General features: G+C 48.4%; 1 protein-coding gene across 1 annotated transcript in view; it reads left to right on the top strand.

Moving 5' to 3' along the window:
• The first annotated feature begins 11,938 nt into the window (after positions 1-11,938).
• Positions 11,939-23,603, top strand: part of CYTH2 (cytohesin 2) — a 28,796-nt gene continuing 17,131 nt past the window's right edge. The window contains exons 1-8 of the mRNA XM_015414406.1: positions 11,939-11,957; positions 15,167-15,314; positions 16,838-16,904; positions 17,951-18,069; positions 19,253-19,333; positions 21,611-21,723; positions 22,727-22,875; positions 23,318-23,429. Coding sequence (XP_015269892.1) covers positions 11,939-11,957; positions 15,167-15,314; positions 16,838-16,904; positions 17,951-18,069; positions 19,253-19,333; positions 21,611-21,723; positions 22,727-22,875; positions 23,318-23,429 — 808 coding nt within the window. The remainder of the gene's footprint in view (positions 11,958-15,166; positions 15,315-16,837; positions 16,905-17,950; positions 18,070-19,252; positions 19,334-21,610; positions 21,724-22,726; positions 22,876-23,317; positions 23,430-23,603) is intronic.

The raw sequence follows: 23,603 nt of genomic DNA, 5'->3' as shown, positions 1-23,603 counted from the left end.
AAAAGGCCTCAGCTGCTGCAGTGTGATAAATGACAGTTTGTACACTGCATAATGCCTTCACAAACATATTCATTTACCTACATATGGACTAGACACAAGGTGTCCACTAACTAGGGTTGCCAGTTCTGGATGGAGAAGTTCTTCGAGGGACAGGTTTGGGGACAGGAGGGACCTCTATGGAGCATAATGCCATAGAGTTCATCCTCCAAAGCAGCCATTTTCTCCAGTGGAACTGGAGTTTGGAGATCAGTTGTAATTCTGGGAGCTCTCAAGGCCGTAATCTGGAGGCTGGCAACTGTAACACACATAAACCTTTACACCACAGTCCTAAAACAGCGGGTTGCCAGGTCTGGGTTGGAAAATATTTGAAGACTTTGGGAGAGGGTGGGGTTTGGGGAGGGGAGGGGAGGGGCCTCAGCATGGTACAATGCCACAGAGTCCACCCTTCAAAGCAGCCCTTTTCTCCAGGGGAACTGATCTCTGTCAGCTGGAGATCAGTTGTAAAAGTGGGAGTTCTCCAGGCCCCACCTGGAGGCTGGCAACTCTACTAAAACCACTTGCCTGGCAGTAAGCCCCATTACCTTCTAAGGGCCCTGAGCCTTGAGGGATTTTGTATTTATATATTTTATTTTTTTATATATCACCTTTTTTGCCATTGCATTCAAGGTTCACATTTCAAAACAACTCTTACATTTTTGAGGAAAGGAAGAATACTAATTCATATAACTCTTTAAGATTCCCCACTCTGGGTTGTGACATTTCTGGAGATCTGGGGGGGGGGGCCTGGGAGTGGGGTTTAAGGAGGGGAGGGACCTCATCAAGGTATAATGCCATAGAGGCCATCCTTCAAAGCAGCCATTTTCTCCAGGGCCTCTGATCTCTGTAGCCTGGAGGTCCGTTGTAAATCTGGGGCACCCCAGGTCCCACCTGGAGGTTGGCAAGCCTAAACTGTTCCATAAATGACTCATGAAATGGCCCTGATGGAAGCCCTTTGGGAGGAGAGGAGCCAAAAGACAAGTTAGTCCCGGGCAGGCCGCTGGAGGGGATCTTATTACCTCACTTTTCACCAAACTAGCAACTCACAGTAACAAAATTTGAACACAATGACTACAAAAGACGAACATATATGAGCAAAACTGGGCTTTAATGGATGACAAGAGGTAGAAAACAGGGAATGTCCCTGGTAAACAAGGACTAGCGTTGCCAGTCTCTCAGGAGACGCTGGAGTTCTTCTGGGATGGAGTTTTTCTGGGATTGCAACAATCTCCAGACTACAGAGATTAGTTTCCCGGAGAAAATGGAAGCTTTGGAGGGTGGACCGCTGAGTCCCCCCAACTCTTCAAATTCTGGCCACTCCAGGATCTGCCCCAAATCTCCAGGAATTTCCTAAACTGGAGTTGGCAAACCTGATCGGGGACAGAGGTAGTGTATTTTATTATTTATTTTTATTTATTAATTGCATTTATACCCCGCCCTCCCTGCAATGCAGGCTCAGGGCAGCTCACGGCCGTGTGTGTATGGAATCTACTCACACCTCTCTTTTCTCACTCTCTCTCTCTGTCACTCACTCTCTCTCTCTCTCACACACACACACACACACTTCAAATGTATGAATTCTTTAAACAATGAACACTAAAGTCAGCAAACAATGCATATAAAGAAGAAAAGGTGAATGGGAAAAAGAACAGCTGACATTTCAATCCCAGTCTATTACCTTCTGATCACATCAGCAATGCTAAGACAATGTGACTGAATGTGGGGAAAGGAGACCTATTTGGGGAGGGGGCATGGCCACCTTCTTCTATTAATTTGTTCTTATTCTGTGTAGAACAGGGTGCGAGGGAATTGGGCCTCATGGGCCAGATCCGTCTCCCGCACTGCCTACTTTACTGGCACGCAAAATCTACCATTAGAAAGAACGAGAGAGAGAGAGAGAGAGAGAGAGAGAGAGAGAGAGAGAGAGAGAGAGAGAGAGAGAGAGAGAGAGAGAGAGAGAGAGAGAAAGAGAGAAAGAAAGAAAGAAAGAAAGAAAGAAAGAAAGAAAGAAAGAAAGAAAGAAAGAAAGAAAGAAAGAAAGAAAGAAAGAAAGAAAGAAAGAAAGAAAGAAATTTTTTTAGCACCATAAAAATATCCCAGTACAGACAGATGCGTAGGATGCTTCGTAGTGCTGGACGACAGTCCTACTATAAACAGCTGCTGCTCAAGCCGGTCGGGTGAGAGCGGCGTAGGCTGAAGGTCAGAGCGGTGAGAGCTCAGATTGGATTCACAGCTGGGAGCTCAGATTAATATGGCCAGTGTTTCATCACTAATCCCAACTGCTTTGCGCCAGAGACACCGGAGGGGGGCACGGTGTGGGCTGCACACCCTCCCTGTCTGCTCCTCTCCCCGAGCTATCGCCCATACGCCTTAAACTGTTGGCATCCACAGTGCCCCCTGGCACCGCTGAGGTGACAGGATGTCAGGAACTCCTCAGCACTCACCCCTAAGCAGGTGACACAATCAAGTGGGGACATATTCTCCTTGAGTCTAAAATAAAACCCTCATGAATCTGTAATCTCCAGGCATGTGGAATGTGAAGGTCACCAAAGTACGGGGCAATGGTCAGATATTGGATCTCACCTCATGGCAGCCAGTGGGTTACTTTACACGTACCTGTGAATGCCTCAGCATTGCTCGAAGCCTTCGATTTGACTTGCCCAACTTGCGCCACACACCTTCTCCCTCCCTTTCACTCCACTGTTCTTGAAGTATGGCCATCGTAGCTTCCATGTTTTCTGTACCAAGAACACCAAGGCCAACCTACCTGCCTCAGACAGGAATGTCACCCGCCTCATGAAGGAAATGGGGAGGGGGGAATGTACCACTGAAGGGCAACGAACAGCCAATTATTTCGTGTATTTCATACTATTATTTTGAACCACCCAGCAGTTTGAAAGCCCATACGGGCGAGTAGATGAATGGGTACCTGCTCTTAGAGCGGGGGGGGGCCCACCCTCCTTCCCTTCGGTGTGCGATGGAGCGGCGGTGGCTGAGCGGCAGAATGGTGGCGACAGCAGCTGATGGCGGCGGCAACAGCGGCGAATCGAGCGGCCCAGACGGAGATTGGGCCAGCAGGGCGCGGCGCCAAGGCAACATGGTAGGCCGGAGCCAATCAGGACAGAGGCCAGCTGCGGCAGCGCGCTGTTGTGCATTGAGGGACCGTCCCCAGAAGGAGTCGCTGCGGTCGAGGAAGATCTACGCCGAGACGTCATCACCCGGGGATTAAAACGTCCGCAGAAAAACAACCACCAAGAGACCCTGCCGTGGGTGCCTGCTAGGTAGTCATTTCACCTCAATATGTGGCCCTAGTGAGGTAGTGTAAATTAATTGTACTGTGTAAACCGCTCAGAGCCCTTCGGGTCTAGAAATTGAAAGTTAAATAAGTAAAATAAATAAACAAATAAAATATTATTACCATCATGATGGAAACACTGGACTGCTGTTTGGATTTTCTGCCTCAGGTACCAAAATGCCTTGGGCCGGCTCTGTCTGACATCACCAAGGAGAAAACACGGCAAAATGGGGCAAGGCGTCCCCAGCCTGGGAAAGGCGGGAAATTCCTTTGTGTTTCTCCTGACAGAAGCGGAATCTCCCAGCCCTCACAACTGAGCCTGAGGGAAACTTGCAAAACAGGGAGGACTCCTTGTTTTGCAAGCTTCCCTCGGGCTTCACACAAGATCTTGGAGATCCCTTGCTCTCCTGGAGGGGTTGCGGGGAGACAAGACACCTCAATTGTCTTCCCCACTTTCCTCTGAAAACTGAAGGGAAGCAAGTGGCAAGCTGCTTACTTAAATTCAAGTTCAGGATTCATTTACTTCATTTATGCCCCTCCTTTCTCCTCGGTGGAGACCCAAAGTGGCCAGTTTACGGTGACCCCATAGGGTTCTCAAAGTAAGAGACGTTCAGAGGCAGTTTGCCATTGCCTGCCTCTGCGTAGCCACCATGGGCTCCCTTGGAGGTCTCCCCTCCAAGTACTAACCAGGGCCGACCCTGCTTAGCTTCCAAGATCTGGGGAGATCAGGCTAGCCTGGGCCATCCAGGTCAAGGCAAAAAGGTCAATAAAAAGAAAATGTAAAGATTGTACACGAAGTCTTTCGTGGACCCAGAACCAGCTCAGCTGCTTCACAAATGTAACTGTGGCAATAAATACATAGAAGCTGTGGCATTCTTTCCTATTTTACTTTTGGCATATGGCCACTATCTTCATTTTGGGGGGGAGCACTGTGTTTTACGGCATGGCAGTTAGTGCTAAAACCAAGCTATGGACTAGGGAAGAGCTTAGGCCTTCTGGCAAAGCGTAGTCCCCCAAGTCTGAAATACATGATTTGTGATGGTCCAAACCTTATTTTGTGGCTCATTCAGTATGTGTGGTGTAGCGGTTAGAGTGTCAGACTAAGGTGTGAGAGACCCAAGTTCAATTTCCCCACCCTGCCACGAAAGTTTGCCAGGTCATACTCTCTCAGCCTAACACACTTTGCAAAGTGCTCTGGGCTTCCACTGGGGAGAAAAGAAAACGAACAAATATTTGAACATAAGAACATAAGAGATGCCAATGTTGGATCAGGCCAAAGGCCCATCCAGTCCAACACTCTGTATCACACAGTGGCCAGAAATACCAGTGCCATCAGGAGGTCCACCAGTGGGGCCAAATTTGTTATTAGACTGGTGAATAAAGAACCAGGAACTGCAAATGCAGAACTTGGGTGGGAACCATATTCGGCCTCAACTCTCCAGACCAGCTCTGATAGGTCCTTGTATAAAAAACCATTTCCACATCTGCAAAGCCTGTAAGAGCAGAGAGCTACAAGCAGTTAACAGACACATGACCATTTCTTTTCTCATGTAGGATCAGCTGATCCCAAGCTCATGACAACCCAGATGCTTTTTTTAAAAAGGAACTGAGCAAACTGTATCTTCTCACCCAAAAGGATGGGTTCTTAACTGTGTTGGTGGTATGGAAGGGAATTAAGACCCAGGAAAAAGGATTTTCTCCCGTCTCCATCCTCTGCTAGCAATAAATCCATCATGTTAAGAGTTGCCTTGGCCCCCACCCAAGTAATCAGCATCCACAGAGCAAACTAGTAGAAACAGATGGTTCCCAAATGGCCCTAGCCCTGACCTGCAGGCAACTCCTATGTCAGTGAAACCTCCGTCCCCAAGAGCCAACACTCCCCCACTAGTTATCTCAGTTATCTGGTTATCCCTCAGACCTGCCAAAGACACCCCCCACAGTGATCTATCATCACCCGCATTCAGTTCCCATCCATCCGTTTTGGGTGCACCTTTATGCAAGAAATCTAGGACTTAGATGATATTAGTGCACTCTCTGGCGTTCTCATCTGGAACTGCAGTATCTGCATTTTCCATTTCCTTATGGTGATATCACAGGTGATATCAAACTTGCCTTTTGCAGATCTTGAATCATTAGTGTATTAGTGTCCTGGGCAAAGCTACTGTGTACACCATGTACACCTCCAACAGGGTGGCCTTGATTGAGTGGAAAAGTGGGATACAAATAAAATTTTAAAAAGAAAGAAAAATAAATTATGTCCCTGTTTAAGACGCTAAACTGCAGGCTGTGGAAGGTCAGTAGTTCAGCAGTTCAAGGCCCGGGTGCCGCATGATGGACTGAGCTCCCATCTCTAGTTCCAGCTCCTGCCAACCTAGCAGTCCGAAAGCAAGAAATTGCAAGTAGATAAATAGGTACCACTTAGGTGGGAAGGTAACAGCGTTCCGTGCACCTTGGTGTTTAGTCATGCCGGCCACATGACCACGGAAACGTCTTCGGACAGCGTTGGCTCTTCGGCTTTGAAACGGCGATGAGCACCGCAACCCTAGAGTTGGATTCGACTGGCTTTCGAGCAAGGGAACCTTTAGCTTTACTTTTTCAGGATGTCCCTGATTTGAATCTCATTTTAAGTGATTCCTCAATCCCTTGTTACATTTGTGAAGTCCTTGATTCTCATCATATGCAGCTAATGAGTTCTGTGATGCTCAGAACAAATTGAAGCACAAACATCTAAAGACATATCCAGGTGGGTAGCCGTGTTGGTCTGAAGCAGCAGAACAAAGTTTGAGTCCAGTGGCACCTTTAAGACCAACAAAGTTTTATTCAGGGTATGAATAAAACTCAGCTGGTGTTAAAGGTGCTACTGACTCAAACTTTGATCTAAAGACATCTCAAGTTTTCCCTTTTTTCCTTGGAAGTCCACTGTTCTTGCAAAATAAACCTCATCAAAAAACCTGCTTCACGATAATAAGAACATTTCAGAAGGGGGTCACAGAACAGAGATTAACTCCATTTCACATTAAAGGTCCCCATCTTTCTGTAAAACATCCCTTCATGTTACAGAAAGATGAATGTTCCTTATTGTACTTCTCTTTTTTATGACATTTTATTCTTGATTGTCTCCTCCTTATTAAAAGATTTCTGCCCAACTCAGGCAGGCATCACATCTCACTGGAAACCACATGGAATTCCATACGTGCAGGGATCATTTTTGCCTTGCGTGGAGACTTTAGAAACTGTGTTAGTGTGAGTTGCACAAAACGTCATTCTTTGAGGTTCTGCTTCCTTTCCAGATCTTCTGTAAACAACAACAACAAACAACAACAACAATAAACGGGAATCTATGAGTGGAGGTGGAGGCAGCTGTCCTGTAGTGGCACATGTGTACAAATGCATGAATATATGCACTCCTGCCACTGCCATTTTGTGCATGAATGCATGAATATATGCGCTCCTGCCATTTTGTGCACTGAAGCTACTGAAGTATAGTTTGAACTTTTGATAGCCTGTTTGTAAGACAATAAACAAAATTTAATTTTGTTCTGGCTTTTAAATCAGCAAGGAATAAACTGCTGCAAAGTACAATAATGTAGCCATGTTCATTTTTCATATGTTGTGACTAGGGTTGCAAACTGTGGCTTGGGGAATTCCTAGAGATTTGGGGCAGTACCTACAAAGGGACTTCCATTTTTTCTAGACTCAATATGGTGTAGAGTCTGCCCTTTGGAGCTGCCATTTTCTGCAACGGAATTAATCTCTGTAGCCTGAGGATCAGTTGTAATTCTAGGAAAACTCCATGCCACACCTGGCCTATAAAGAAAATCTGTATAAAATGTTTTATAGATGGTACATGACACCTGAGAAACTAGCTAAGTGGTATCCAAATATGTCAAGCCTATGTTGGAAATGTAAACTTAAAGTTGGCTCATTTTACCACATGTGGTGGGCTTGTGATGTTGTTAAAAAATATTGGATACGTATACATGAAATACTACAAAATAGATTAAACAAAACTGTTCCATTTATACCAGAAATGTTTATTGAATATTGTACTGCAAGAATTTAATGTACAAGATATATACATGATTATTCAAATGGTAACTACAGCCAGAATTCTGTATGCAAAATACTTGAAGAAGGAAGAAATACCGAAAAAAGAAAAACTGATTATTTAAATTATTGGACGCAACAGAAATGGATAAAGTAACACTACAAATACATGAAAAACCAGAGAATGACTTTGAAAAAACTGCGAGAGATTTTATAAATGGTTACATAACTATCAGGGTACCTTAAAGGGAAAGATTTTAATACTCAGCAAAATGATATAAACAAATTTGATTTGAATAAGCATATGATATATTGTAAATGTAGAGTATTGACTCTAGTTTTTATTTACTTTTCTATTCTGTACTTATTTTTTCTTTTCTGTTTTTGTTTATTTTCCTTTTTAAAAAATAAAAATTTCTTTCAAAAAGAAAGTTCTGGCACAGCTGTTCTTGAAAAAGAGCAGGTTCTCTCAGAGCTCTCTCAGCCCCACCTACCTCACAAGGTGTCTGTTGTGGGGAGGGGAAGGGAAAGGAGTTTGTAAGTCGCTCTGAGACTCCGAGTGAAAGGCAGGGTATAAATCCAATGTCTTCCTCCTCCTCTTCTGTTGTGTTACTAAGATCTATGTTTTTGTTACATGATACGATGTTCAGTGAAAAGTAAAAATGTTTTCATTCTCTCTGAATCATTGCAAGACTCATCCCAAGTTCTGCCCCCATAGAACCCACAAACTGAAGTTACACATGCAGAGACGAAACTGCCATTCAGATACATCCCAAGAAGTGCACCAAAACTGAACTTCATCCACTGAAGGATCTTCAGGGGAAAAGAGAATCTGCCTTTCATCAGTTTACAACCATAAACTTGAACTAATCTGCCCCAGAATTAAAAATGCATCCCCAAATTCACTCTGCGTCCTTAACAGGCAATTTTCTACTACCGCTGGAGGAGTATTTCAACCTTTGGCAAGTTTTAATAGTAGGCACTTGCCTGTAATCCCCACCCCACCCACACCCCCAGTGTGCATTGTTAGCCATGGGCAAAAACTGCTTGGAACCCCTGCCCAAACTCCAAAATCCTGTGCAGGGCTGCCACTTGCCTAACCTACCCTATGGTGTTCCTACGAGGATAAAAATGGACCAAGTACACCACCATGGGATGAAAATCAAACATACACTGATAAAACACAGCTCAATGAACACAAATACTCAGGGTTGTTTGTGTGCATGGTTCTCCCTCTTCATGTTTATCCTCACAACAATCCTATGAGCTAGGTTTCAGGAAACAAATCCTTCGGTGACTTGATAAGATGCATTAAGGTGCTGAGCTGCAGACCGGAAGTGACAGAGTCTCTGGCCCCAACTCCTGCCAACCTAGCAGTTTGAAAGCAAGAAATTGCATGTGGATAAACTGTTCCCTGGAAGGCCAGATAATGAAACTGAAGCTCAAATCCTTTGGCCACCCAATGAGAAGGGAGCACTCACTGGAGAAGACCCTGATGCTGGGAAAGATTGAAGGTCAAAGAAGACGGGGACGGCAAAGGATGAGATGGTTGGACAGTGTCATCATCGACGCAACGAACATGAAATTGAGCCAACTGCAGAGGACGGCGGAAGACAGGAGGGCCTGGCGGGATCTAGTCCATGGGGTCGCGAAGAGTCGGACTGGACTGTGCGACTGAACAACAAAACAGAAAGACTATGGCTGATTTCCCACAAGCTGCTGCTCCGCGCTCGTTCCTCCCTTTGCCCGGATTGTAGGTGTGTGTAGAAGATCGATTCAGCTGAGGAGCCGTGTTGGTCTGAAACCACAGAACAAAATTCCAGTCCGGTGGCACGTTTAAGGCCAACAAAGTTTTACTCAAGGTATAAGTACGTGGAAGGCCAGATAATGAAACTGAAGCTCAAATCCTTTGGCCACCGAATGAGAAGGGAGCACTCACTGGAGAAGACCCTGATGCTGGGAAAGACTGAAGGTCAAAGAAGACGGGGACGGCAAAGGATGAGATGGTTAGACAGTGTCATCGATGCAACGAACATGAAATTGAGCCAACTTCAGAGGACGGCGGAAGACAGGAGGGCCTGGCGGGAGATGGTCCATGGGGTCGCGAAGAGTCGGACTCGACTGTGCGACTGAACAACAACAACAAATAAGTTTAGTCCCAAAGTCCTAAAGGGGGGGGGGCGCATAGAAAAAACTGAGTTTTTATGGAATGAGGCCCCTGTCAATATCAAATCGAAGACGCCTATTGGCTGTGGCAGACGTTGATTATAATAACTAGAAAAGGGATTCGCTTCCTATTGGTCCAAACGGCCAAGAGGAATCCCCTTTTCCTATAGGTTACTCTGTTTGCGTGGGCGGAACACTCCTTTCAGCGCAGGACCAAGCGGCTGAGGGAGGAAGGCGCAGCCGGCATTGGGAGCTCCGAAAACGGGGGACAGCAGGGAGTCCCTGCTTTCCCCTCTGGTGGGGCGCTCTGGTCACCATGGAGGACGGAATCTATGGTAGGGCCCTCTTGAGACACTTCCATTGGAATACTTAAAGGCAGGGGGGAGGTGGAAGGTACCATTATGAGAGGCGCCCAGTCACTGCATTTGGAAAAGCGGGGTGGGTGAAATGAGCCGTTCTGTGCAACAGGGGAGGCGGGACTGCTCCCTTACAAAGAGGGGTGGGGCTGGAATGAACCAGAGTAATGAGAAGGGGTGGGGGTGTGGGTGGGCGATCTAATTGCACAGAGAAGGGGAGAGGGATAAGGACTAGATCGATGCAATGACGGGCGTGTGATGTGACCGATGCCAATCCATACCATTCCCTTCTTTTGAGTCGTTGAGGGTTTTTTTAGCCAATACCTTTCCATTGGAGGGGGAGCTTGGACTGTACCTTTGCAATATAATGAATGAACTGGTTTAATCCATGCTCTTTCTGGTGCGCCTGCATGGAAGCTCTTCCGTTAGCAATCCATTAGCACTGAATGAGGCTCTGCGTCCCACAAGTATTATTGGGGGAGATGACCCAATTGGGCATTTTGCATCCAAGAAAAACCGGGCAACAAACATCTTCCAAATCACAGTATGTGTCATCAGGTTACAGCTGACAGGGTGACCCCTGCACGGGGCTTTCAAGGCAAGTGAGAAGCAGAGGTGGCTGGCCATGGCCTTCCTCTGCAAAGCACTCCTTGGTGGTCTCTCTTCCAAGTACTGGCCCTGCTTAGCTTCTGAGATCTGACAAAATCTGGCTATAGCCTGCCTCCTTCCCTCCCCAGATCTCTCCTGAACGCAGGCACACACAAAAATTATTTCCTCCTATTTATCAGGTAGGAGCTCAAAGTTTGTCAAGTTCTAATAACGGGAAACTGCCCTGTACACCTAACACACACAGAGGTCCTTCCATTATCCATGAATAAAGAGAGCTCAGAAATGGCCCTTCAGTCAGGACCTGGGTGTAAATCCCTGCTAATCCTGTAGCCTGCCTTAGGGGGTTGTTGTTATGAAGATGAAGGGATTACCTACACCGTATAACTGAGCTCCTTGGAGGAAAGGTGTGATAAAAATGTAATGGTTCAGTGAGTTATAAACCCTCTGACTGTTCACGTTTATCAGTCTATCATTTATTATTACTCAGTATGTGTCAGATTTTTAAAGTCACTTCCCTCAAGGACCTCAAGGGGGTTTAAATAGTTCTCATACACCATCCCTTGTCTTAACAACAGTCCTTTAAAGTAGGTGAGGATGAGAGACAGCGACCACCTTGGCCTTGGCCAGGATTTCAGCTGCCTAGTGCCAGTCCAGTACTCTTCTCCACCGTGCTAGACTATTGCTGTGCCTACCGGAAATGATCTCTTCGTCTTCTCTTTGGCTCTTCCTAACTGGCTCAGAGGCTTTGCAGCCCTTCTTCCCGACCCTCTGCAGGTGCACAGAAGCACCTATACTTTAAAATGCTCGTGAATGGCTGCCAGGCAGTGGTAACGACAGGGTAGGCTGTTTCCCAGCTGTTTTCGTGGAGAGCTCCTAGAGAAGAGCGTTGGCAGCTTCCCACTGTTGCCAGAGGTTGAAATCCTGACCCAATCATAGCATAAAATTAGTTATCATCAGTGGAATTAATTGGGAGCTGCCCCCTTCCTGTTTCCTTATTAAAGGTCGGCCTTCGCATTGAAACTAATGGGCAGACAGAGCCTCCTTTGCTTTAGAGGCCCTTTAGTGGAAGAGTTTCCCTTTAAGTTTTCCTTTCCCTTTATGTGCAGGGGCTGCTGGAGCGAGCCAAATCTGAGCTTTCATTGAATGAGTACCCTGTCAATATCAAATCGAAGATACCTATTGGCTGTGGCGGGCGCACATTCTAATGACTAGGAAAGGACTTGTTTCCTATTGGCTTTTGGTCGAAGCTGCCAAGAGGATTCCCTATTTCCGATTGGTTGTTCTGTTTGCGTAGGCGGAACGCTCTTTTCAGTGTACGGCCAGGCTGCTGCGGGAGGAAAGCGCAGCCGCCGTTGGGAGCCCCGGAGAAAGGAGACGAAGGGGCAGCGGGGAGTCCCGCTTTCCCCTCCGGTGGGGCGCTCTGGTCACCATGGAGGACGGAATCTATGGTAGGGCCGTCCTGAGACGCTAACATTGGAATAGTTAAAAGGGGGGGGGGGGATGGAAGGTACCATTGTGAGAGGCACACAGTAACTCCATTTGGAAAAGCGGGTGGATGAACTGAGCCATTCTTTGTAATAGGGGAGGCGGGGCCGCTCCCTTACAAAGAGGGGTGGGGCTGGAAAGAACCAGTGGAATGAAAAGGAGGGGTGTGTGGGTGGGCGATCGCATTGCGCAGAGACGGAGGGGGGGCATAAGGACTAGATCAGTGTAATAAGGGGTGTGTAGTGTGCGACGTGACCTCTGTCAATTTATACCATTCTGTTCTAGGAGGGATTTTTTTTTAGGCTGTACCATTGGCGTGAAGGGGGAGCTTGGGTTGTACCACTGCAATCAGAGGGATGAGGCTTCTTATAGTATAGAACTGGCTAAGCCTATTAAAGCCAGGTCTTTGCGCATGGAAGCTCTCCCACTGGGTGGCTTTTGAAAGAAGCTTTTTGCCTGCTGTCAGTCTGACCTGAGTGGATCTTAAGAATAAAATAGCAAGGGGCATCCTCCAATTCACCCTCCCTTGAGAGCAGGTGATTTTGTGTTTCAGCTTCGTGCAGGAATTTCAACCTTTGGCAAGCTTTAATGGGGGGGGGGGGTTCCTCTCCTAACCCCACCTTCCACCGCTACACCCTCCATTATCTCTGAGCCCCAAGAGGGAAGGTACCATTGTTTTTCTTCATTAGTGTGTTGTGGGCAGTTAAAGTATGGCTAGAAGTAACACATAGGGTGATGGTGGGCTGAGACCCTGAGGTCTCTTTCCTCGGTGCCTGAGCCGAAGCCCTGTTCAGTTTAGTGCCCTAGAAGAAACCTCTGCTCAGGCCCTGACCTGGATAGCCCAGGCAAGCCCGATCTTGTCAGATCTCGGAAGCTAAGCCAGGCCAACCCTGTCCAGTACTTGGAAGGGAGACCTCCAAGGAATACCAGGGCCAGGACGTAGAGACAGGCAGTAGTCAGCCACCTGTCTGAGGCTGCGGTCACACGGAACTGTAGCCACGCTAGAGAGATGGAAGATAGGTGGATTTTCCGGGCGCGATCTCACCGCCACATCTGGGAAGCGTAGAGCTCCTGTGGCTCAACCGAGGCTTCCCTCCGAAGATGCGCGGCAAAAAACTAGTACCTCGGAGGTACTAGTTTCCGGAAACCGCAGGGCAAGGGCGGGCGTCTGATCGCGTTTCCGGTGGCATCCGGCGCCCGCCCATGTCCCCTTGCAAACAGGTCATTTTTTTCCCCCAAGGCTCCACGGATGTGCACAAGCACCCAACGGAGCATGCGCACACTTCAGTTTAAAAAAGTAAACAACAACAACAACCCCGTTTGCAGCGCCACCCCGCTTCTTTGCCTGTGGTGTGATCGGCACCTCCCCCCTAGCCACGGTACCTCGACGGGACCTCAACCGGACATCTGATCTCCCACAGGTCCCCCCCCCCCCCCCCCCCGCATTTTCCAGCCCGTGTGACTGGGCCTGAAATATCCAAGCCCCACTAGGGGTCGCCAGAAGTCAACCATGAGTTCCAGGCATATGCACACAAACACAAATACTCAAAGAAAGAAAGCAACCAACCAACCTTTGGTAGGCTCACACTGCCCTAGTTCTGCAAAATGTAGAAAATGCAGCTTTTCCCGTCACAGCAGAGCACTGGAAATGTCTTTCTTTCTTTACTTACATCAGTTATCATCTGCCTTTCTCTCTGAGACTCAAGGGAGATCATGCAGTGCAAGTCAATGAGATCGGCAGGAAAGGGGCCTCTGAGAAACAACGCAGTTAGGTTTGGATTGCCAAAATCTAAAAACAGAGCTGAAACCAAGCATAAGTATCAGTATGACGTGCCAAATGATGCAGAAATTACATAGGAAGATCATACTTATAACAACAGACAATATGTACGGTACACAGGATTCCACTGTGCTCCCCAGTCCCTGTCCCTTTACCAAAGCGTCTTCCTGAAGCATTTCATTACAGTACAGCCCTGTTACCGTTATAAAACAGACTTCCCGAATAATTCAGTTTTGCATAGTTTGCAGAGTGCCAGGAGCATGGGGGCCTTCCTGGTCTCCTCCGGCAAGCGATTCCACAAGGGGAGAGCCGCAACAGAGAATGTACATTTACGGGTGGTGGTTGATTTCACCCATTTGCTGGGGGGCTCCTGCAGAAGACCCTGCTCCAGTGATCAAAGTTGACATGGTGGAGCACGGGGACGGGGGGAGGTGGTCCTGCAGATATGATAGACCCAGACCTTGAAGGGCTTTGTATGTAATGGCCAATACCTTGAATTGAGCCCTGTACCTGATGGAATGACTGCAGAGTAGGAGTAATATGCATATTCTGCCTCGCTCCTTATAATAACCGAGCCCCAGCACTCTGCACGACGTTGGAGTTTCTGAGTTGACTTCAAGGGGAGACCTACGTAGGGTGCATTGCAGTAGTCTAGTCTCAGTGTTCTCCTTTCTCTCTTGTCGACCTGGTAGGTATTCCTGTATCCCTAAAAGGGTGTGTGGGGAAACTTACAGTGCTTTCTCCAAATAATAATTCTAACAAAATATAAAACCTTATATTAATCATATTTTCCCATATGCCATCACCTGTCGCCAGCCTTCTCAGAAACAGGACCCTCCATTGTCTTTTTTTTGGCCATACAGGGCTGCCTTTCTCCTTGCCGGTTTCCCCTTTTCTCTCCTCCTCCTCCCATTAACATAAAAATTGTGGTGCTGGTACTCCCGCTTCAGGTCAGGGTGTGCGCAACCCAGCTGTGAGTTAGGACTCTCCAGTTGAAGGCCAGGGGCCTAAAGAACTCTTGGCTAACAAGGTCTCGGTCACTGCAGTGGATCAGGATGTGCACAGTAATCAGGGGGAGTGGCTTTGAGAATTTCGGTGGCCGGTGCAGAGGAGGACAGAACTCCAGGGAATTTTGGCAGGAATAGCTTCTTGTACAGAGAGATGATAATAGCTTGTGCGTGGGCATTAAAGGTTTTGGAGCTCCCATACTCCTTTGCTCCGATCAACCCTTGCTGTGTTGGCATGCGATTGTTAGGGCAAAGCCTGGGCGGCCTCTGGATTCAGAACCTCACCTCGGCAGCGGTTTCCGTTTACCACCACAAAGAGAAGCTGTCAAAGTTTATGTCTCCCAATCTTCTTCTGCTCCCCCCCCCCCATATCTCTCTGACACAGTGCCTCCGGACCTGACTCCCGAGGAGAGGCTGGAGTTGGAAAACATCCGCCGGCGGAAGCAGGAGCTCCTGGTGGAAATTCAGCGGTTGCGAGATGAGCTCAGTGAAGCCATGAATGAGGTGGAGGGGCTAGAAGCCAATGAAGGAAGGTAAGATGAGATTCCCTGTGAGTGCAGCAGCGTGCGCCCAGAGATGGCTCCATCTTGACTCCTGGAAAGAGGCTCCTCTGCCCACAATTGCTTCTTGCTACAGAAAGAAATCTTTTTAAAGAGCAGCTCACTCCAGTCTCTGGGACATTTGTGATAAGACTAGGAGCTTGCTAGTCCTGAAGCCTTCTCACTGGCCCATTCCTTAACATTCTGGGACGTTCCTGATTTGAACAGAACCAGGAAACTCTCTGTCCTTGTCTGCATTTTCAGCCCTTGCCTGCAGGGGCTGTTAGAGACCACTGTCAAATCACGCTGAATACCCCACAAAGCGCACCTTTTGGTATGTGAGGTGTGTGATTGTCGTGGAATGTACTGTTGCGGCAGAGCATCCCAACTGCATGTCCTGGGCCTCTAGGATTCCGTAAAGCCCCATGAGACACGCACTGTGGATTCTTCCAGATATTATCCAGGCGCAGGCAAAACCACATCTCAGAGCTGTGGGCCCTACTGGAATTTTGAGAAAGAGCAGTGAGCTCCTCAACAGGCCGAACTGGCTTTCTGTTTGTGGGAAGAGCTGCTGTTTCATTTCTTGTTCCAAAAGAAAATGGAGGGTTTGGTTCCCGCACAGGCACAGAGGGAGGTTTCCAAGTCTGGAGACATAAGAGTGTCTGTGGCCAAGCTGAGGGAATGTGGCTGGGATGCGTCTGCTGGGCATAAGCTCTGTGTTTTGCTAGTTAGTCAGCTGGCAGGGAGCAAGCCAAAGCTCCTTTTCCCCCCGTTTCAAGATCCTCTGGATGTTTTCCCTAAGAACCGAGAAGCAAATAGGCTCCAAGAAACATACTGTCAGGGGGCGTGGCACCCCCTGGGCACCGTGGTCACCGTGGTCCTTTACAGCATAGTGGAAGATAAGCCTCTTTATGAAACAAACATGATCACCATGGCTCCAATTGGCTGTGACGTCCGAAGGCAGGTGCCTGGCAAATCAGCATTTTGGTTTGGGCTTTTTCTCCCCATGAGCTGAGATGCCAAACCTTGGTTAAACCCTAGTTTAGCATCCTGGCTTTTGTGCTTTCCGACATCAGCAATATTATCATTCTAAGAAGTGTTCAGCCAAGCTCTGTGTGCTAGAGACGTGGCCGGGGTGGGGGGGAGCAGTGCGGCACGGTAGTTCTGAATTCCTCATTTCGTATGTGTACCAAATGTACATTTGCCCTCTTTTTGTCTCTCAAGGAGCGTCTTATGTATCCAGTATTTCAAGCTAGCTGAGATTCTCAGAGACAGCATGTGTTAACAGTCATCTCCTGGTCCCGTACCAGCTGAATTCAGCTGGGGAGTTAGCTTCCCCACCAGACAAAACACCTTTACATGGACACCTAGGATGGAGAAAGTTTCTGGCTTTGCCACCTCCCTGCAGTCTGAGGTTGTGTAGCCCCAGGAGGACTGGACCATGAGTGTTTTCTAGAAGCTTGACTCAACTTTAGATGTTTGCATCTAAGGCCTGACAGGTTCATTATCTTGTGCAGCAAAACTCTTCAGCGGAACCGGAAGATGGGGATGGGCCGCAAGAAATTCAACATGGATCCTAAAAAAGTAAGTGGGTGTTGGGGCTCAATGGTGGGACTTTCTGGGGTCCCTGGACATTTTTCTGGATGGGGATGTTGGGAATAACCTGCTGTTGCAGTCAGCGGCTAGGAAGGTTCACTTAGGTTTGCCGTCACCCGGAAGTGACGTGCCGCCGCCGGGCACGCTGGGGGCGGGGCCACAGTCATCCGAGGGAAAACTCTATGTTTATTCCTCGGATGGTCGTGGCCCCGCCCCCAGTGTGCCCGGCGGCGTCACGTCACTTCCGGGTGACGTGCGTGCGGTGCGCGCGCTCCAGCCGCCAGCCGGGAGTCCCCCGCTGCGGCGCAACACCCGACATGGCAACCGTAGGTTCACTACTGGCTGCCACCACTCTGGCATGGGTCTCCTTGGGAGGGCCCAGAGCACCCACCCGACCCCTTGTTACAGTACTTTTGCGACAGGACTCCCCTTGTACGTGACCAAATGAGGCGTGAGGACCCAGGCAGAGTAACAACTAGTTTTATTAAGAGATTTAACAGCAACTTTAGATCAATAACAAGTAGGAAAAATGAGCAAAGTAAAGGCCGGTAAATCAGTAAAATAATAACACAGTCCTAGCCTCCCCTAGGTACCCGTTCACAGTCTAACTCACCCCTTTCTGGATGAGGGATCCCTCTGTCTGTGGCAGCTTCCACCAGCCCTGCTCCCCGGGAGAGGACACCCGCCCACTCTGGGCAAGGCCTTCTCTCTCCTCTTCCCAGGCACCGCCCCCTGTTCCCCTGCTGGTGTACTTTTCCCCTCCAAAATCTCCTGTTACCCAATCACAGGGTCCAGAAGGAATCTGGGAAATGTAGGCCCTGATAGCTACTCCCATACAGGCTTCCCTGAAGCCACTAGGCCTCCCTCGACCCTGTAGGCCGCACCACAATAGGCCCATGATCATGACACCTGCGTTTCCAGGAAGTGAGGTCACATTGGAATGATAGCATAGAGGTAAAAAGCCAGTGCTTCCGAGATCTCCCGGAATGGACACTCTGTGGATGGTTGGTCTTACCAAATCTCTGTTTTCTCAGGGAATCCAGTTCCTCGTGGAGAATGAACTGCTGCGTTCCACCCCCGAGGACATTGCCCGTTTCCTCTACAAGGGGGAAGGACTCAACAAGACGGCCATTGGCGACTATCTGGGCGAGCGGTGAGAGGGGACGGGGCAGTGGGAGGAAGGAGCAGAAGATTGGGGGTCAGGCTTGGGAGCCTGCTGGGAAGAGGATCAGTGGGCAGGCGGGTTCCGCCCTTGACTGGGATCTGGTCCGTGGGAGAGAGGCAGCCCTTGGGCCACATTTGGGCTGAGGTTGCCTGGGCTGTAGCACGTCAGACCCCCAGTAGGGAATAACAGTGTTTAATATTTCCGTATGTTAAAACAAGCCAGCACAGCGTGCAAAAAGCCGGGGTAGAATCTTGCACTCTGGTTGTTTTCCGTTTGCCAGGGGTGGGGGGTGGGAATGAACATTCAAAAGCGTCACTCAGAAATGTATTAAAAATGTATCTCCAGCAACCAGGGCCTTCTTTGTAGAAAAAGCCCAGCAGGAACTCATTAGCATAATAGACCACACCCAACAGCAGAAACTCATTAGCATATTAGGCCACACCCCTGACAACACAGCTCATTAGCATACTAGGCTGTACCCCCATGTTACCAGAAGTGTGGTCATCCAGCCACACCCACCTTTTGCTTGTTATTCTGTTTACCTTATTTGTTGTCAAAACCCAGGGCCTTTTTTTGTAGCAGGAACTCCTTTGCATGTTAGGCCACACACCCCTAATGTAGCCAATCCTAATGAGTTTCTGCTGTTGGGTGTGGCCTGTTATGCTAATGAGTTCCTGCTGGGCGTGGCCAACTCGGGAGCCAGCCGGAACTCCGTTCCTGTGCGTTCCTGCCCAAAAATAGCCCTGCCAGCAACTAAAGTGATTCAGTCCTTTCTCCCTAACTTATTCTGCTGCATGCATAAACCGGGGCCCAAGCATGGTAGATTTAAAGAGTGAAGTCACTGAGGAAAGGGCACTGGTTGGGCTCTTTCTTTGACACGTACAGATTAGGGTTGCCAGCTCTGAGTTGGGAAATCCCCGGAGATTTGGGGGGCTGGAGCCTGTGGAGGGGAGGCCCTTCAGCAGGGTATCACGCCGTAGAGCCCCCCCTCCAAAGCAGCCATTTTCTCCGGGGGAGCTGATCTTGGTCATCTGGAGATCCACTGTAATCTCAGGTGATCTCCAGGTGCTACCTGGAGGGTGGCAACCCTGGGACTCCAGATGTTGTCATCATGTGGGGTGACAAGGGGATGAGCTTCGCTTTAACCTTCTCCCCCCCCCCCTTTCTTCAGGGAGGAGTTCAACATCGCCGTGCTCCACGCCTTCGTTGACTTGCATGAGTTTACTGACCTCAACCTCGTGCAGGCCCTTCGGTGAGTCTCCAGACCCTCAGCCCTTTGCCAGGTCTGGCTTATTGTTTCCATTCGAGCTGCTAACTGGACTGGTCTTGCCAGATCCTTGACCTTAATCAGCTGTTAGCTGATCTTGGAAGAGGCCTGCAATTTTTTGTGCTGTGCGTAAACCAGCCTTGCGGCGGCCAACAAATCAAAACCAAGTCCTGGTTTTGTTTGGGTTGGGGTTTTTTTTTTTTTTAAGGTTATGACTGTATGATGCAACAGGAAACTTTCTCGTACAAAGGGAACGTTTCGGTTTAAGACTTCAGCTGTTTTTGATATCCATTCTCCAAGAATGTTGGGTTCTTTCGCAGCCCATGTGGTAAAAATCAGCTGTTAACTTCCTTAAAAAAAAAACAAAAAAAAAACACCATTTCCCTGAACTCTTTTAATAAATGTTGGGTTAATTTCCAAGGAGTGACATGCCACTGATGGGCCATCATGAAACTATTTTCTCTACTGTGTAAACAAAGTGAAAACAAGGATCCTTTTGAATTCCCATATATCTGGGTTGAGCTGCGGTGGCTCAAGTGGTTAAGACACTGAACTGCAGGCTGTGGAAGGTCAGTAGTTCAGCAGTTCGAGACCCGGGTGCCGCATGACAGAGTGAGCTCCCGTCTCTAGCTCCAGCTCCTGCCAACCTAGCAGTTCGAAAGCAAGACATTGGAAGTAGATAAATAGGTACCACTTCGGTGGGAAGGTAACAGCGTTCCGTGCGCCTTGGTGTTTAGTCATGCCGGCCACATGACCACGGAAACGTCTTCAGACAGCGCTGGCTCTTCGGCTTTGAAATGGAGATGAGCACCGCAACCCTAGACTCGGACTCGACTGGCTTTCAAGCAAGGGAACCTTTACCTTTACCTTTATATCTGGGTTGATTTTATGCTGTAAATAGATTTGCCATTTCCTTGTGCATTTCCCTTTGTCATTTACTTGTGCTTTTGCATATCACAGTCCAGTGCTTAACAATAGCTAATAAACTCTGGTAAAAAAGAATTTGTTTCCAAACCCTACAGATCCCATAAAATGAAACAAAAAGCCAGAAAAAGAAAGAACCATTGTCAATTCTGTTGACCATCTTCAAAATCTTCCTAAATAGTTCAGTCTTGCAAAACCTTATGAAAGACAGAAGGGGAAGGTGTCGCTGTGCTGTTTTCAGCAAGCCCATTGTATAATGTAGGGGCCAATACTGTAAAGGCCTTGAGACTGGGTGATAGCAGTTCTCAAAGGTCTGCAAGAGGGGACGGAGAGAAAATGTGGGTGACCGGGTCATCAGAGTAGCCACCCTGTTTTATACTGGAAGAGATGGTCCTTTAAGGGTATAGGTTGTAGTTTATGCTTTCTAAAATGGCTATCCCATGTAGACTGTGCTATAGTTATTTATTTAAAACAGTTTTGAGCTGCCTTTTCACCCTGCTTAGGGTTCCAAGGCCAGAAATAAAAGAAACATCGAAATGAGCTGGGAAATGCACATAGATACAATTAAACAGAATACATAGATGCACGAATGTGAAAGAGAGTCAATGAGAGTCAGTGAGGCAATGTCAGACAAAAAGAGTCTTCGGCTGCTGGCAGAAGATGGTGAAGGAAGGGAACAAAAGAATCTTCCTGGAGAAGGGCGTTCAGTGATTTTCCAAAATGCAGTCTTGGGGTTACTGTAACACACATCAACTCCCTTTCTTGCTAAATATTTTGGTGGGGGAAGTATTTTTAGTTTTCAGCCTTGGTGTGCTGCGCTTCCTTGCTAAATATATATATATATATGTGTGTGTGTGTGTGTGTGTGTGTGTGTGTGTATATATAGAGCTCCAAACTGAGCTCCAAACTCAGGAGGCGGAGGAGGAAGCAGCAGGAGGAGGTAAGTACCCCCCATCCTGCTAGTTCCTCCCCCGTATCCTCCACCACCCCCCGCTCGATCTCCCCCCCGATATTTTTCCCGGGGTTTCAGATTTTTGTGCACACCTGGGGACCGCCCCACGTGTGCCCAAAAATCTCTCTCCCCCCCCAGGTGCCCCCGACATGCAGATTGAAGTATCCGCACAACAGGGGGCGACTTGAGAATTAGATATATAGATTTTTTTGGGGGGGGAGTATTTTTAGCCATCAACCTTGGTCTGCCGTGCTTCAGTACATGCGCTTTTTCAGACAATCAATACAGAACATTGCAGGTAGGGGATAAATCTAGTAGTTGCACAGTAGATGACCAGACTTCTATCTCTGCCTTTTCGTGGTGTGTCTGCCCCACCTTCAATCCAGACAATTCCTGTGGAGTTTCCGATTGCCAGGAGAAGCCCAGAAGATTGACCGGATGATGGAGGCGTTCGCCCAGCGGTATTGCCTGTGCAACCCAGGGGTCTTTCAGTCCACAGGTACTGGGTCCTGTGCGAGGAATGGGTGGGGATGTTTGGTTCAAAACGAGATGTTGGGAGGCAGTCGTCCCCCTGGGATGGGAATGAATTCACTGCTAATCGTAAGTTTGTTTGCACTAGCTGTTGATCCTAGCTCAGTGTGGACACCCAAGTGTTTGCAACGAATTGCTCATCTTTCCTGTTTGATGGCTTGAGCAATTCTGTATCTTTAATAAATCAGGGAGGTTGACTTTTCCCCCCACGTGGAGCTGCAGGGATGGGGGAAAGCGCACCTTTTGTGTTTCTGCCTGTCACACCAGAGCCACAACTAGGGAAGGCACCGAGAAACCTCGCTAATCTGTGGTCTGGGATCCTTGTCTTGTATTCTGTGGGACTGGTTTGTAGCAGGTTGGAGAGATGCGCTTTGTTTTCTTGGTCATCCCGCACTGAAAAAAGATGTATTGGCAAAAGTTCTCAGTGTCCAACAGCAGGGGAGTTGGCCCTTCCTGTCTGGAAGTGTAGCTCACTAGCTAGCCATATCCAGGCCACTGTCTCTCAGCCTCCAAACCACAATAGCGATTATCACTGGCCTACTTGAGACGGCTGTTGTAACAGTTGATTATGTGCTTGATGAGAAATTCTCTGGAAAGTGAAATCACTTGATAAAAAATAAATAGCAAAATCTTTGTTTAGCCTTTTTGGATTAAACGAGCAGCTTAGTAACAAAACATTGGTCTAAAAGTCCATAATAACACCTTCAATCAATTCAACCAACAGCAGCAGTATAATTGATCATAAGAAGAGACGTTAACAGAGGTGGCAAAGGTCACTGGGGGGGGATCAGAATTCCAACAGCATTGGGCTAAAAAAAAAAATCAGTTTTGAATCACTTGGGTCCCAACGCTATCCAAAACTAACATTTTGTCACCCTTCTAAAAACGATGAGAGGGAACAAAGCAAGATTTTATTTTTTTTTTAAAAAAAGCTTTTTCCCATTTGTGTTCTTTTCCCTGCGCCCACCTAGATACCTGCTACGTCCTCTCCTTTGCCGTGATCATGCTCAACACCAGCCTCCACAATCCCAACGTCCGCGACAAACCCACCGTCGAGAGGTTCATCACCATGAACCGCGGCATCAACGATGGGGGGGACTTGCCTGAGGAGCTGTTGCGGGTGAGAGGCTGGAAAACGGAACGCGAGGCCCGAGGCCGGGACAGATAGGCCCGTTGGTCTGGCCTGGGGCAGTGCGCTGGGTGATGAGGAGGCCCTCTCATGCATGTTTCCGCTTTCTCAAAACGTCCACAACTGTCTTCTTGTGAGGAACTTTTTACATCCTCCATTTTTGCATATAACGCTTGTCCTGCAGTCTGGGAGTTGTGGATCTCTGCGCTGTAAATGTGTTGCCGTTCGGGGGCTAATTACCGTCCTGAATCCTTCGCGCTCGCTCTTCTTGTTTAATTACTTTCATTTCCTCCACCGTCTGGTACAACGTGGTCTCAGTTGCCACGCCAAAGGCACCTCCGTGTGCACGAGAGAGCACGCCACCCCCTTTCTGCTTGCCTCGGGAAGGGGCGTGGTCTGCCTGTAACTCCTCCCCTTGCTCCCCTCCCCTTAGAACCTCTACGACAGCATCCGTAACGAGCCCTTCAAGATCCCTGAGGATGATGGGAACGACCTGACACACACTTTCTTTAACCCCGACCGCGAGGGCTGGCTCCTCAAACTGGGTGAGAGGCGCCCCTCCCCCTTTAAACACTATGGCCTTTCCCCTTCCGTTCCCCCGCTCCCCTTACCCTTTCCCTCCCTCACCACCACTCCCCTCCCCCCCCACCCCGCGATTCTTTGCACGTCTCTGCGCTCTCCTCTGTTCCCCCCCCACCTGTTGTGTCATTTAAAGCATG

This window comes from Gekko japonicus, unplaced genomic scaffold, assembly GCF_001447785.1.
Source record: "Gekko japonicus isolate JY-2015 unplaced genomic scaffold, Gekko_japonicus_V1.1 scaffold243, whole genome shotgun sequence".
NCBI lineage: Eukaryota > Metazoa > Chordata > Lepidosauria > Squamata > Gekkonidae > Gekko > Gekko japonicus.
The sequence above is the reverse complement of the archived record's forward strand: the minus strand, read 5'-3'. Positions and strand labels throughout refer to the sequence as shown.